The 15,301-nt window shown below is 46.1% G+C and overlaps 1 protein-coding gene across 5 annotated transcripts in view; it reads left to right on the plus strand.

Annotated features, from left to right (window-relative positions):
* LOC121597913 (probable G-protein coupled receptor Mth-like 1) overlaps positions 1-14,862 on the plus strand; it is a 153,229-nt gene extending 138,367 nt beyond the window's left edge. For 4 of the 5 annotated variants that reach the window (XM_041924226.1, XM_041924227.1, XM_041924228.1 and 1 more), the window contains exons 6-8: positions 8,291-8,429; positions 13,151-13,352; positions 14,564-14,862. In XM_041924226.1, coding sequence (XP_041780160.1) covers positions 8,291-8,429; positions 13,151-13,352; positions 14,564-14,755 — 533 coding nt within the window. In that variant the 3' untranslated portion in view covers positions 14,756-14,862. The remainder of the gene's footprint in view (positions 1-8,290; positions 8,430-13,150; positions 13,353-14,563) is intronic. The other variant, XM_041924230.1, reaches the window with a different exon arrangement.
* The last annotated feature ends 439 nt before the right edge of the window (positions 14,863-15,301 follow it).

A 15,301-nucleotide genomic window follows, 5' to 3' on the forward strand; every position in this document is an offset into this window, starting at 1 on the left:
GAAGCGATATTTTAAACCCGTTACATTACGATTTTGCTATGTACCAACTTTCTAGTCCCCTTGCTCGTAGAGGACACATCTGTAATCTTTACACCTTCACCCTTATATGAACTTTAAAGAAAAGACACTTCCCTCAACCACTCGAGACCAGATAAGCAACATCTGGAACGGCAAGCAGTGTGCAAAAATATTGATCTTGACCTACCGTCCAATTTTTCCAACCCTCACCAACCATCTACGTTAGAGCAAACAAAAAAACGATAAAAAAGTAAGGGTTCCACAAGATAAAACAGTACCGGCTGGTGGTTGCAGCGAGACTGCACCTGACTTGCACTTGAAGGGGAAGTGAAAATTCACCCTCCGGGACAAGCAAGCCAAAGCTTGGCCGAGTGTGTGGCACTCATCCGTGGTAATGTTCGCGAATTTGTAATGAAGATAACTGTTGTTTTTACTTTTTTGCTGTCGCCCCTTCATCATTTCGTTCCCTTCTTTATCCTGCGGCACTTTCCGTTTCCTACTCTTTACCGGGTTTAGGCCGGCGAAGGTTTAGGATTAAAGGCTGAAGAGATGACGAGAGTTTTTTTTTTCTCGGCTTCTGTCGCCAATTCTACGAAGCTATGAAACTAACTCTACGGCATACGCGCCTAATTGGTGCGGCCTTACTTGCCTTGTCCCGTTTCGAGGGAGACGCGGAGACCTTTTCGCGTTTGGCCTACCGCCCAGACCTGACCGTTCGTGATAAGAGAGAAATTCCCCCCCACTTGATGCTCGATTACGATCTTCCCACCGACCTCGGTATTGGAAGGCCAAAATAATAGGAAAAACAGCGCAGAAACGCATCAACAGAAAAGTTCCAAACATTGTTTCTAACCGTTGCGCAAAACGTAGTCGAAGTCCACCAATGCCACTACCAACAACAACAGAAAAAAAGCCTAACCATAGTGTCTGCAGACCGATCGGAGTCGGGCTTCTTCCCTTTGGCGGCAAAAGTTCGCAAACGCAGCCCCGCAAGAACCGCAGCATGTCGACCGACCGCTGGATGGGTTGGGGTTGCGCTCGAGTTGATTTATGGACGACCCGCAGTTTGGCCCATAAATTTTACTTCGTTTAGACGTTTAGCCGGTGCCGGTCCATAGGGCCACTCGGCCCGTTTCCCGACTTCCCGGCGGGTGGAAAATACAGATTCACGCCGCTCCAAGCCGGCCAGAGGAGATGCGTACCGGCTCCGTTGTGTTTGTTGTTTGGTGGATGCGTTATTTTTTTTTTCTCTCTCTCTATTGGACTATTAACGTTTGCGGGAGGATTCTCGGAAACAGCATCGCGGTACCTGCGCAAGGGTCGATGATGTGTGAGCATACACACACACACACACGTTCGTCTATGAACTGCTCTTTTCGGGCCGGGTGGAGGCTGCTGTCGCTGTTTTCCCGTTAGTTTATGCGCGCTCCGCTCAGCACGCCCGGTTATCGTGCGATCTTGTTACTCCGCAACACGATTTATGCTCCAATCCTTTGCCCACCCCACGTTGCATTCGGCTGTTAACGAGCAGCTGTGAATTATGACACGCTGCTCTGTATCAATGCTAAATATTAGTTTTTGAGCTCAGCGGCATCTCTCACACGCGGCACAACATCACTAATCGGCACTATCCATTATGTCGCGCGAAGAAGGAAGTGTGGAAGTGAAAGGAAGTTGAGTGCCCTCCAAGAAGAAGAAGGATTGTGTCTTATCACGAAGGATACAACCATTGGCAAGTGGTTGGGATTTGACAAATTAAATGAACATTTGTGTTGCGTGTTGGAAGTAGCAACACCTGTATGTTAGTCCTACATTCCATTAGAATCATTCACATTAATCATCACACACTGTCCGAGCTCTTTGTTTGGATACTGTTCCGCTTTAAGAACTTATTTCTCGTGTGTTTGCGTTTAAATCGTCAATTTGTGTAAAACGGTTGACCGATTCGTGACGATAATTGTGCAACGACTCTTGAACTATTTCTAATTCCTCCTCTTCCTCACTAAAGTGCATCCTAATTGCATTCTAAGCACGCCCGGTCACGCATTGCATTGCAATGTTGCAGTGTTTGATTCAATTAAACTTATAATTAATGACGCCCTACCCGACTGCCCACAACAAGCTACTTCTTCGCAGACTGGGTTGAGGCGTTTGGGAAAATGGCACGGAAGTTCAATGCACGCACAGTATTGGCGCTGCTGCAAACGTGATCGATCCACCAAGCGATTGTTTTAATTCGTCTTCACGTACAATTTAATTGGCCAACGGTTGGATATTAAAAATAACTTAGAGAATGTTTTTTTAAAAGTAAACCATTTAGGATCATTTAAATGAGACCAATTTGTTGTGACTCTACAGTTGCCGAAAGCCGTATTGTACGCCATTTAAGTGTCGTTGCCCGTTGTTAGGGTAATTTATTTGATAAATCCCTCAAGACCGTTCCTCTTCGACTACCAACCAGACGCAAAGCAAAGGAAGGCATAAGCCACGGCGCGTCTGTGAGAGGGCGTTTGTTTAATTGAAAATATGTATAGCGTCAAATAAATAAAACGCTTTTCACCACCACCCATTCCACGTGCTCGATGTTGCAGCCAATATGCATGGTAAACACACACACAGGCAGGGGTCGTGCATGTTTCGCGCAAACACTGCGCCACCGCCCTCGCGAAACACGCGCTTTTGTTCGACAGAATGACACATTTTATGGCAAACGGTGTGTACGGTTACCATGTTTCAACAAAACCCCGCAAGTACAGTGCACAGGAGTACCTGTCTGGATAATCGTTACCCGTTTCCTATGTCCACCCTGCATGTTGTACCAGTGGGATGTATTGGCGTGGTCGGGTGTCCGGTAAATAAATAAGTAAATATGACAACATGTAGACAGGGACGCTACTGGACGCCACTTTGCCGATGCAATTGAGGCTGGATGCAACTGGATAAAGTCTACAGTTCGATGACAGCACAACTTCGAAGATAGTCGTGGACAGTAGCTGACCATTAGGAAAAGACTTATGAAATGGAATGTCTTATTTCAGTTGAAATTTAAAGATAATTTTATTGCAAAAATATGACGAAAATTTTTAAATTTATTATGATTTTCTAATTGAGTTTTTAGTGCACAAAATAACCAATCAATCCCAACAATATTGAGCTTGAAATTGAACGGAAACTGTGCGTTCGTTGCTACTTCTCACACTGCCAGCACCAAATGCGCACCTTTCTTTCATTATTCTGTCAATCACTCAATTGCTCTCTTTATTAGTCAGTCAAATTCGTTTCCGGTGTGCTTGATTGGAATGGAATGGGGGGAAAAGTGAAAGGACCACTCCACCACCAGTAGCCGCCGCCGTCATGGCGGAGCGAAAGGGACCTTGCTATGCTACGCGGAAGCTATTTTGAATTAGCAGCCAAAGGCATGACCCTTTCATAGAAAACTCACCTTTACTACTACTACGCCACCTTCACTTTCTTTCGTGCGCGGGTACTAAATCATCCATCGAACGATTGGTAATTGTTTTTCTGGGTTTTTTTCCGGGAGGAATGAAGGTTGCAACGTCAAATCCACTCCCGCAGGGGGAAACACCAACGACGGCGACAACAGCGACGAACGGTGATGGTAATAAAAATTGCGTTCCTTCCCGTCACTCGAGAATCATTAGTGCTCGTTCCGGGCGGGGGGGAAATGTGGACACTCTTTTTGTCCCGTTGAGCTTACGGTAAGAAAAACTCAAACACACACGGTTTGTTAACAGTGCGTTTTGTTACCGCGCAATAAGTTTGGCGATTACTTTTTAAGTTTGCTCTCTGTTCCCCCTTGGCGAAGGAATTGGGTCACTTGTGCCACCTTCGAGTCTTCGAGGAGGACAATCCTTGCGTCGTTTCTAATGCCCTGCGGCGATCATTGCGGCAATTGCTTGCCACTCCATTCGTTCTGCGGAACGAACACAGCTCCACCGCTTGATCGCGCGACGACTTTCGCTTCATTAAACTTCATTTTCGATTAACGCTCAACTGAGAGAGGTAACGTTAATGGAACGCTGGAATACTGCACTGGTTTTTTTTTACTGCACATCGCAGAGTTTGACGATAATGATGGACCAAGAGTTGCTGTTCTGTGCGCATCGCCTCGGGCGAAGAATCTCGTGCTGCTGCCTAACGATCCGCGCCTTGGACTTGGAATGGCCGTCAGTTCGATACACCTTTGCCAAGGTCGTCTTGTTCGAATTGAACCGAAAACAACCGATTGCCGTTTATTAGGCCTTAAACGTGCAGCCAGCACAAGGAAACTAACCTACAAGTTCCCAGCGTTGGGTGTGGTGTTTTTGTTGGAGAAGCGCTAATTAAATTATCAGTCCCATCCGGTTTCGCTACCGAGAACCGATCCCGGTCTCCGATATATGTCCATCGTGAGAACTTCCTCGACGTTCGACCACAGCGCACCGGGGAGCGTACTTTGAATAATAAATTAAACCCCCACCTAACCTCTCCTCTCGCGAACGCCATTTGCGTTCGTTCGTTCGGATTAAAGGCCTACAAAACAACAACAAAAAAAAACACTGGAAGCGTTGAGAGTACATCTCCGGAGGCCATTCGCTGACCAACTGCTCCACATTTCAACGTCCGCATCATCATCATCCGGGCTATAATCAATCATGGCCGTTTGTCGTCTGCGACAGCACAGACAGTCCAAATGGGTGGATTCCTTCCGATTTTTACACTCCAAAAAGTGAGGCTCCACTGCTACCGTGTTTGTGTGTTTTTGGAAGTTTCCATTTCAACTGTCGGCGAGGAGAGAGTGTCATCCATCTGTGCACGTAATTAAGTCAGGGACGAAGAATCAATGCCACTCGCTGTCACCATGTGATAACCAACTCTTTCCAAAGCGTAACAGAAGCCATCCGAAATTAGGCTTCCAAAACTGTGTCGCACTCTAATAAGTCGTACGGCCGACTATTAATGGATTATTTTCCAGTTTTTTAGTGCCCAAATTGTGTTCAACGCGCCCTAAACGCTCTCGTCCCGCGCACCATACACGGTGAGCCGGCTAAGATTTAGCCTTGAAATTGACTTATTTTTTTGTCCAGATTTGATTTCTTTCGACCAAAGAGATACGAAACAAAATCATAATCCAAATCAAGGGCGTAGATAAATGAGCCGAAAGTGTTGAAAATAGCCTCCGGCCATTACCTATCAACGGACCGTCGCGGAGGTGACGCGAAAATCGGGCAACTTAAAGAAGCGTGAAGTTGGGTGTCGAATTTCCACCCATTATGGGAGGAGGAAAAAATGTGGAACGAATCATATCGCGAGGCGGTGAAACAAGTGGAGTGTTGTCCAGATGGATTTATTTAAAGAGAGAGAGAGCGGGCGAAGTCAGGCGACGTATCGGCGCGATCGGTTCAGATTGACAGTTGGCTCTCTGATCTCTGAGCTCTGATGATCGATGGTTGGAAGTTCGGGACGGACGAGATCGTCGTCCTACGTTCGCAAGCGCTTTGACTATGTATCGAATTAATCATGGAACAGAGCTTCAGCATGCAACGATCGCACAGATCTGGCCCGCATGTGCCCCGGACCTTGAACATGAAAATAATGCGTGGTCAGCTTTCCCGATCCCGGGTTCGGGTTTTGCCGACACTGCTCGAGTGGGTGGGAAGAAGAGTCTACACAGGAGGTGCGCAAGTGTTTCAAAAAGTTAGACCTGTGGATAAAGGCGTGAAACCGATATAGACTTAGGTGCGCGCGCACGCCGAGATTTGATCTAAAGCAACCTACCAATCCCCTCCTCTGGGAGTGGATGATTGAACGATGAAAACAGCGAAAAACAGCGTGCAAATTTATGTGTACCATGTGCGCACACTTTCACTCATACCTCAGCGGGAATGTACACGGGCTATTGAGGAAGCAAACAGTGAAATGTCCCCTGGAGAGGTTTTCTTATCGTCCGGCAAGCACACGGACAATGTAATCCTTGGTTGTACGCGGTGCGCACACTGTGTGTATTTGTGCTTAGTCAAGCTACAACGATGGCCACCACCTGACAGACACCATAATGGGTGGGTTGGTGCTTTAGCATAGAAATCGATAGACGATTTGATTTATGTATTGGCATTGCCGTCAGCGACAGGAAATAGGAAACGAGACAGACACAGCTCGCTTTGTCCTGGATCCGTAACAATGTTGCCTTGGAGTTTGCGCGCTTTCTTCCCTTCATAAGGTGGCTTAATACCTTTTCAAGCTTCAAATTCATTTCTCATAGCTTTTTGAACATGTAATTCCCAAATACTAAACATATATTTACGATAAGTTGAACAAAATCTATTGCTGTAGAAAATATTAACAAGAATTGTACTCCTCACATTTTCCGAAAAAAATACCACTAAACTCCCGCCAACTCCAATTTATCACACGATAGCTACATTAAAATCTATTTTTATCGAATGATCGCTTTTGTGACAAGTTTTCCAACCCACTGGAATTGCTACATCTTCTCCCTTCTTCAATGGTTGCCACGGAGACGGGTCCAACAGCATCGCTGCACGTGCCCGGTTTCGGGTCGTCCTAGCAACTGCCATAAAGTAGCATAAAATTCCCGTTAGTTTCATTCACTGACGCCACCCACCGGAACACCGGGAAAATGTCCACCTTGGCACTACTCCCCACAGTTGCACGACTAAAGGCACCTTTTATCAAAAAGAATGTGAAAGCAGTGAAGAGATCCTGCATGGAATTCCTCTATTTCACAGTCCCGAACAATTCGCCGGCACCGTTCCGTGAAGGTAAGGCAGAGTAGCATTTCGATTTGCCTCGAAACCAACTAGAATGGTGAATCGATTGGAACGTGAGGCTTGGACGAGGAACTGCTCTACAGAGCGCTAGGATAAGTGGGAAAAGTATTGGCGAAGAAATGCGATATCCTTCCCATCGTCAACAACAGGTGCACATGGACACAGAGTGATAGAGTCTACTTTCAGTACAAATAATGCACGGAAACAGGAGCGTGAAAGAAGGATGGGACGGGGAAAATCGTTAATTTAAAATTCCTTTTCCCGCTTTGTCGATAAAATGTAAATATTTGCACACATCCTCCTACTGGAGAGAAAGCGGAAATATACTATCCTTCACTATACATTGTCGATGTGTATCTTTGTTTCATCAATTAACAGCAGTTGCTGTGACGATCGATGGAATCGCGCACGTCCTTCGTACCCGGCAGTCGTTAGAACCCGCTGCTGGAAGCGTTCTATTTTCTCGTTCTCGCGTATCTTTCAACGGTGTTTTTTGTTGATTTGTGTTCTACTGTGTTTTTCTTTCCCGCTAGTTCTCGCTTTACATTGTAGACTTTTCCGGGCTAGGGTTCTCTTTGTCGTTCTCTTGCAACTCTCGATGTATCCGGGCGTACTCGGTGTCGTTTATCGGAACGGACAAATCTAATCCACTTCAATATCCACCGACTCTGCCCGGGGATTGCCACGATAGGACGTAGAAGGGAGTCAATACTGCAAATTTATTGCCATCAGACAATGAGATACACTGTTGTGTTGTGTGTCTGGAGTCCGTCTCCCTATGTTGGGCGACTCTTCCAGTGTCTGGAGTGGAACTGGGCAGGATTATACGATACAATCAAATTATACGGTTGAGTTCATTTATTGTGTGGCGTTTGTATTTTCGGTATAAAATTAAGCACCATTTCCAAGACCAGTCAATTTCAAATCGATGATTCAGTTTGCTGTTCAGTGGACATCACCGCTTCGAAGTAGGCAAGTTGGTCGCCGGCAGACTACATCCCCGCGATGACATTAATGCTTATTTCATTGCCCATAATAAATGATTTAACACCAGGGCTGACGCGAAGCAACTGATTTGGCCCAGTTTTGAGCCAACTGCAAACTTCAAGTCTCCATCATCAAAACAAAATCCATCTCCACGAAAGAAACGCACACACGCCCCAAAGAAAGGTGTGTGCGCTGCTGACTTGCACCTTGCTTCTTCACACACGGCCCGCGAGGTGAGCACGAGCGGCCTCCGGGGGGAAGCAGCGCCGCCGTTGTTGATCCATTAATGATGGGTTGGTCCCTGGATTACATCAAATCGCCTCCGGGGCAAGGTCCCGGAGACGGGGGACAGATCCGTCTGTGGGTCGTGCGTGCATAACATTTATACAGCTTGTGTGTGTGTGGATCTTTCCGTACGATCGTTTGCTCACATGTGTCAGCACATTATGTTCATTGCGTTTTCTTTGCTTCTCCTTCATCTCATCACCTCACAGGTAATATGGAAATGCTGACCTACTTCTTCGGCCCGATCGGCATCCTGCTCGGCATCAATCTGCTACTGTTCGCCTCGACCGCCCGCCAGCTGACCTGTGGCCTATGGAAGCGGGACGATGTCAAGTCTACGACGGAACGGTAAGACTCTTGGGCACCAATTTGGGTTATCGTTTTCTTTCCTCGCGACTCTTTCCCGTCTATAATTCTATCCGTAACTAGCCTTCACTTGTTGCTTCCCCTGTCTGTGGTTAATCGCTGTAGCGTCACGGGTAGGATCTGCTAGAGATCTTACCCCGAGTAGTTGAGTACTAGCAGTACTAATGCAATGAAACGAACACTAACACACCACGATCTCGTACATACGGACACATACTGGACTGATCAAAATATGGATTGTGTTAATGCTATTAACGGGATGCTTTTGTTGGAATTTGAGAACGTTTGACAGGACAACACGAAGACGTTATTCATTATCCATCACTACAGCTTGTCGAATGCTCTGGGATTTAGAGTAAGTGGATGAAACAGAACGATTTTTGGTAAATACTAGTAAACACTAAGAATTTTGGGAAATTTTGATAACTGAAGATACATGTTTGATTCTTCAAATAGTCTTTAATGTTCAAATTCTTAGACATGAGAGCATATTTGGCAAACATTCAAGCATTTTTTGTCCTCTTTCAAGGTACCTCAGGGTTATCAAAGTCAAATTGATATCCTGTTTAAAGAATACTGGCAGAATTGGACTTCGTATTTCTTTTCAAAACGTTTCACTCAATCTATCAGGCACTAGTCCAGTAAAACAATGAAAAATATGAAATTTCAAGCTCCTTTATTTCTATAAAATCTTTCTATAAAACGATTTGCCATTTTAAAAATATCATCTCCAAATTAATGCCCATTTTTCTTGCCTGCGTTATATGTTCCAAAGAGCTTTATCGGTGCGAAGACAACCAAAACCGGCGACCATGAGCTCCTATAGCAAACCAATATAGATGGTGGGCAATATATTCTCGTTCACGAACGAGAACGAGTAGTTTTCCCCCGGTAAAATCGTACGACGCTGGTGGTTGTCGTCCACCTTTCGCGATCATAATTTGTCGCTGGCGTTGTTCAAATATTAGTTTCCTTTATGAATCCTCCGGTGGTGGTATAAAGCAGGAGCTCCAAAACCGGTTCGGAAAATCACTTTTGCAAACTTCACTCGCAGAGCGACGCGCTGTGTTGCTGCTGCTGGTTTGCGGTACACGAAACGCCATGTTCACGTTCGATTCTCTCTCCCCCATCCAGCAGAACGGGCAAAAAGCGTTCAATCAGCAGAAAAGTAGCGGTGGCAGCCGCTTAAATCGGATGTTAAACACACTAGAGTTGGAAAAACGTTTGCTTTTCCTTTCCCCCGGAAGTAGAGAGAGAGAGAGAGCGAGAAAGACTGGTTAAGCTTTCTCTTTCAAGCTCCCCTACTTCTCCGTACAGATATGGGTCAGCACATTTTAACGGGCCCCCAGTCGAAAGCAATTTTCGATTTATAGCAAATTTGTACAACCGGACACGGCGGATATCCACACACTGCCTCATAGACGGCTGGTGGAGCGGTTTTCCGTTCCGGGAAGGTAGAATAAGGAACCGAAAAACCGATCCCATTACGCGCGCTCAACCTCTCATTTCCGGGCGCATGGATCGAGTGGTCCAAAAAGTCGCTCCAAAACTTCGACCTCCGAAAAAATAAAACCCAGCAAAAAGGGAATCTGAGGTCATCATCTCCTCCGCTACACACCTTGGTACCCCGACAAGTACTAAAAACCACTCCAGTGTGCACAGGAGCATCAAAACGGGTTATAAATAATTAAAATCCTCCCTAACCCGAGTGTTTGGTCTGTGTGTGTGCCTGCTGTGTTTTTATGCCTTCATTTGGCACTCGATGAAAATCATTTCAAGGACCTCTCCAGTGCCGGTGGAAGCGCAGCCAAAGTTTTCTACTTTTCATTATAGCATAGACGTTGAGTTTTTTTTTCCGCTGGAGAGGAAAATTTCCGCTCGATTGTTGCTCGATAGAATTCGTACACCACGCCCCGGTAAACACTGGAATGTGATGTCGTAAATTCTGAAAGCAGAAATTGTTTAATTAGGTACAATTACCTCATTCCCTCCCCTTTTTGCCTCGTGCTTGAGCAGGCAATGTTTTACTGTCACATGAACAATAAATTGCCACTTTATCAATGTGTACGTTCTTCGATACAGTTTTGGAGAAGGTCGGCAGTGTAATTTGGCACCATTCGTAAATCTAAAATTGAAATCAAATTAAAAGGATGTTAAAATTGCAATGAAGCGAAGGAAATGGAACTCCTTTGCCGCATCAGAAGAGCCACTCTGGATGGATACACAGCCAAGAGATATCGCAGAAAAGAAACCCAACCTCAAATGAACGGAGCCTCTCAACATCATCTCAGAACACAGTAGGGGGAAAAAAGAACAGTTTCCTAATTGAGGCATCCGTCTCAAGCCGATTTCGCGAAAGGAAAGGAAACTTTTAAACAATTTCCCAAAACAGTGCACTAGCTGGCACATTCTACTCACTTTTTATTCACATTTTAGGTTTTCAATGTTCACCTTGAGTGAAGGAAAACGAATGCTGCAAAAAGAGAGGTTGAACTGCATCCAGCACAGCCAAGATGCACTTTCAGCAAATGAATCAAGATCAATTAGCGCAAGAAACTGAAGGAAAAATGCATGCAAAAAAACGGTACAAAACAATTGGTTTCTAATTTTATTTCCAGTGCTTGGAAAACACGAAGCAAGAAAGCTTCAAACGTACTTGCTCACATGTCCTTAAATAAAGGCAAATAGAGAAAAAGCAACCCGCATCATTAGGGAGCATTTTCTTCTAGAGTTATGCGCAAACAGTAGTAGCATGGAGAGATTTTTATGCTTTTTATTCTGTAGCAACTACAACGACTACAATTGGAAAGCTTGCCCACGAAAACAACACGAGAATGGAGAGGTTTCATTCATAAACAAAGTGCAAGTGAAATTTGATCTCCTCTGCAGAACGGAAGACTTCAAGAGAACGCCTAACGACCAGGTCAATCTGTCGTTCTGCCTCACGGGATGGAGGAAGTTGTTTTCCAATTAAATCTCCGACCCTCCGGGTCCAGGTTGTTAACGAATTTCTATACCTCAAAGGACACCATGGGAAGGGGACACGGTCGACGACAAGCGTTCGATCCTGCACGCCGACATAAATCAGACTACACGACGATAAACTGCCATGGCAACGCGGCGTATTAGCAGGCTTTCCCCCGAAATGGGGAGAATTGTTTGAATTTAATTTCATCGGCAGTTTTCATCACATCAATCGTTCAATTACACACACACACTGATTACTCGGTGAGTTCGATTGGGTCGAGTGGCCACCTGGCAGTTGTCAAGGGCACAAGCGCGCTTCAAAGATCGCGAGAGACGTTTATCTCGTGTCAGGTTTCCCGTCGTGGTGAATATAGATTTATTGGTGCAAGCCGAGTGTGTGTCTACGTTCAATCTCGCCTGTCTTTTCACCCAGCACTTCCAACGCTCGGCCTTGGTAATGAACTCCCTGAAGTAAAAATGGGGTAAGGCTTTTCCCCTTGTTGCCCTCCTGTTTGGCAAAAGACACGAAAGCTGATGCTGAGGCCAATTTGCTCCAGTGTTTGTGCAGAGAGGAAGGTGCTGGTTGGGCATGAACGATGGGACAGTTTTCCCCCACGCCTGGGTGGGCTCTTGGGCCGCGACACAACGAGGCCGGAAAAGTCGACCACCTACGGTGGTGTACCTAAGGCCTCGGTACAAGGCCTGGCGCTACGAGTCGGCAAGTACAAAAATCTGTATCATTGCGGGCGATAATTTTTTCCTGTGGTCTGTCTGTCTATTTCTCCCTCTCGCCCTCTTTACGAGGATTTATTGCAACATTTTTTGCGCTATTTTTTTTTTCGGTACACCGTCGTTGTGTTGCGGCTCCTTGTGGCGGAAATCCATTTGTGGAGAGCTTGTGTTGTGCTGTGTTTTATCCGTTGGTAGAAAGCAACCTTTTTCCCCCTTTCTGTCTGCCACTTCTGTCTTCCGAATCTGCATTCTGCAAAGGTGGAATAAGGACGATAGTGCACCGGCGCGGTACTTTGCGCCGATCTCGGTTACCAGGGCAACCCACTCTGGGCGGGATGGTGCGCAAGACGACAGACGAGTGATAAATCTAATAGTAAAATGGTAATAAAATAAAACACACGCCGGAGAGCAATGGTGGCCAACGAGTAGCGAGCGGGCAGGTTTTGCTCTACTAATAAATAGGGCTGCTGCGGGGGGGTACCTTGTTCCCAGACCATAAGGAATATGAGGACCTGCGACGCGATGTGTAGTTGGCGTAAAAATTATGGCAAAATGGCCATGCCACATTGGGGACGCGCTTTGCATGTTTCCTCCAGCTCCAACTGTGGCCATTTTTGGTGTACTTTTTAATTCCCCATTCGGGAGGGTCGGGATGGAATGTGCTGTTGTGAAAATTTGGACTTATGTGATCTCCCCGCCTGTGGGTGTGTGTGGGTCTGTGTATCTGTAGAACATGACGTAGTTAGAGTATCCTCCCCCTCCCTCTGTGTTGTTGTTCGGTCCGGTTAGAATAAGCAAAAAAATAAAAAACGGAAATATGTTACGTCCTTTCGGGGTGAATGTGTGTATGTGTTCTGTGTGTGCGTTATGTTTCGTTTCTGGCATGATTTAATGACCCACCAACCCCCTTCTTTCTCTCTCCCTCTCTTTGTTTGCCCTCTCCCTTCCCCTCTCTCTCTCTCTCTTTCTCTCTCTCTCTTTCTCTCTCCATGTGGTATGCTTAGCCGCGGTTTGGTTTCTTCTCCCTCTTACAGTGCCGCGCTGGGGCGCGTCTGCCTCAAGCTGGTGGTCGTGATGGGTGTCACCTGGGTGGCGGACGTCATCTCCTGGGCCGTCGGCGGCCCGAACTACATCTGGATCGTGACCGATCTGATCAACGCGCTGCAGGGCGTCTTCATCTTTATCGTCGTCGGCTGTCAACCGCAGGTAAGACTTCTAAGACTTCTGCTTTACTTCTGCTGCCTTCAAGTCGATAATCATCGATCGAACTTTAGCTGTGGGTGTGTGTTTTTTTATTATTATTATTATCGCCAGTCGAAAGGAGTTTCTCTTCCAGCGCTGCTTGTTGTTAGCAGCAAGAAGAGCATGGAAAGGTTGAACCTGCTGAAGAAGCAGTCCGTTACGCTACGCAGCAGTTTGATAGGTTAGCGTGCTAATAAGTAGAGTAAAAAAGGCATTTAAAAATTTTGCTTGACTTATTTTTAATTGCAAAACTGAAAAAATAGCACCTTAATGAAGTTGAGAGTCTTAATGAACTTAGTATTTTTCCCATAAAATGAACCCTAAAGCTCTAAACCCTTACATTTTAACCGTCTTAAAACACTGTATTGGGGTATTTTACTATTTTTTAAAAGTTATTTTCAAAATCCAAAACATAAAAAACAGCTTTTTGATGGTCCAAAAATAGCACAAGACACGCTCACCAATACATCTATTTTCACTTCCATAATATTATCAACAACCAACCGCTTCACCTTTTGCGAACCGCGAAACCAACTAGCGCTTCCGACTGATGGTGGCGGTTCCATTGTTAACGCTACACCAACGTCTCCGTTGCCCTTTGAAAGCTTATAGAGAGAGAGAGAGCGAAAGCTCAAAACCACAAAATCTCATTTGGCACCGGTGTCATCTGCGGATGGCTCCGGACACGATCGATGGTGGTTAGAGCGGCGTCCGAGAACGGACGGACGGACGAACCGAAATTAACCTTTACCGCCCAGGCGTCGTAAAGCCAACCGAAGCGAAGCCTTGTTCTGCCTAGTTGACTGGCAATTGGAGCTGTCTTCCTCTACTGGAAGAGTAACTTTGGCACAAACAGGAAGCAAACGAGAGAGAGAGGAAAAACAAAACTCCGCAAAGCTTATAACAGCATAATGCACTCACTCATCCTGCATTTCACACCTGCACGGTGGAGTCGAGTGAAATAGGGCAGCGCAGGTCACAAAAATAATGTCCTGTGAGGATAAACAAGAGCACCGCGAGAAACTCATTCTCCCAGTTGCGATGCACATTCATATTCATTATCCTAATTTTAGGCATGCGAAAATAAAATCACAATTTATAACTGTTCCCATTTTTCCGTCTTTTTTCCCCGCCCTGCGGCCATCGTGTTTTCCCCTATCTCTCTCCCCCCGCAGGTCTGGGCCGCCATGAAGCGCTTGTGGAACTCGAAAACGGGCCGCTCGTTCACGAACACCACGCACGGTCCGCAGCACTCCAGCTCGTCGCACGGGCTGCCCTCGATGGGCGAATCGATCACGAACAACACCTGCACGAACAACACGACCACCACCACCTCCAACCGGGTGCCGATGGAAACGGTCTGCTGAGCTGTCCCGGGGCCTGTGGGTAAGGGTACACCACTGCACATAATCTGCCAACCTGAGGGTTGGCAACACGGAGACGGATTGATGCGGGGATCACACAGCTAAGCGGACCAAAAACTCATACAACACACACACGCACCTTAACTTCTAACGACGAAGATGCCACCAAGATGTGTCGAATGCAACCGGTAATCGACGATGGCCAGATGCGTGCCCAAATGTACGCGAAATGGTCGGAAAATAGTTTTTTTTTATCATCCATCATCATCATCATCCTTCTCATCCTTAAGATATCAGCAGCGGGTCGCACGCGATTAGCAAATCATCCTCTCAGCAATATGATCCTCTCGTGGATGTGTGTGTATTTGTGGGGAAGAGCGTGAAAATAATATTTAATTTAATCACTGGGAAGACTTTTGGGGAAGACTGTGCAGAGTATTCGTAGCGAATTACGAAGCCGAATTTGAAGCTGGGTTTGATGTGGGGGGCACGATTTGGACCAGCCAAAACACACTTAAAGTTGTTTTGTTTCGGGTTCCATTATCCACC

This window comes from Anopheles merus, chromosome 3R (assembly GCF_017562075.2).
Source record: "Anopheles merus strain MAF chromosome 3R, AmerM5.1, whole genome shotgun sequence".
In the NCBI taxonomy this organism is placed as follows: Eukaryota; Metazoa; Arthropoda; class Insecta; order Diptera; family Culicidae; genus Anopheles; species Anopheles merus.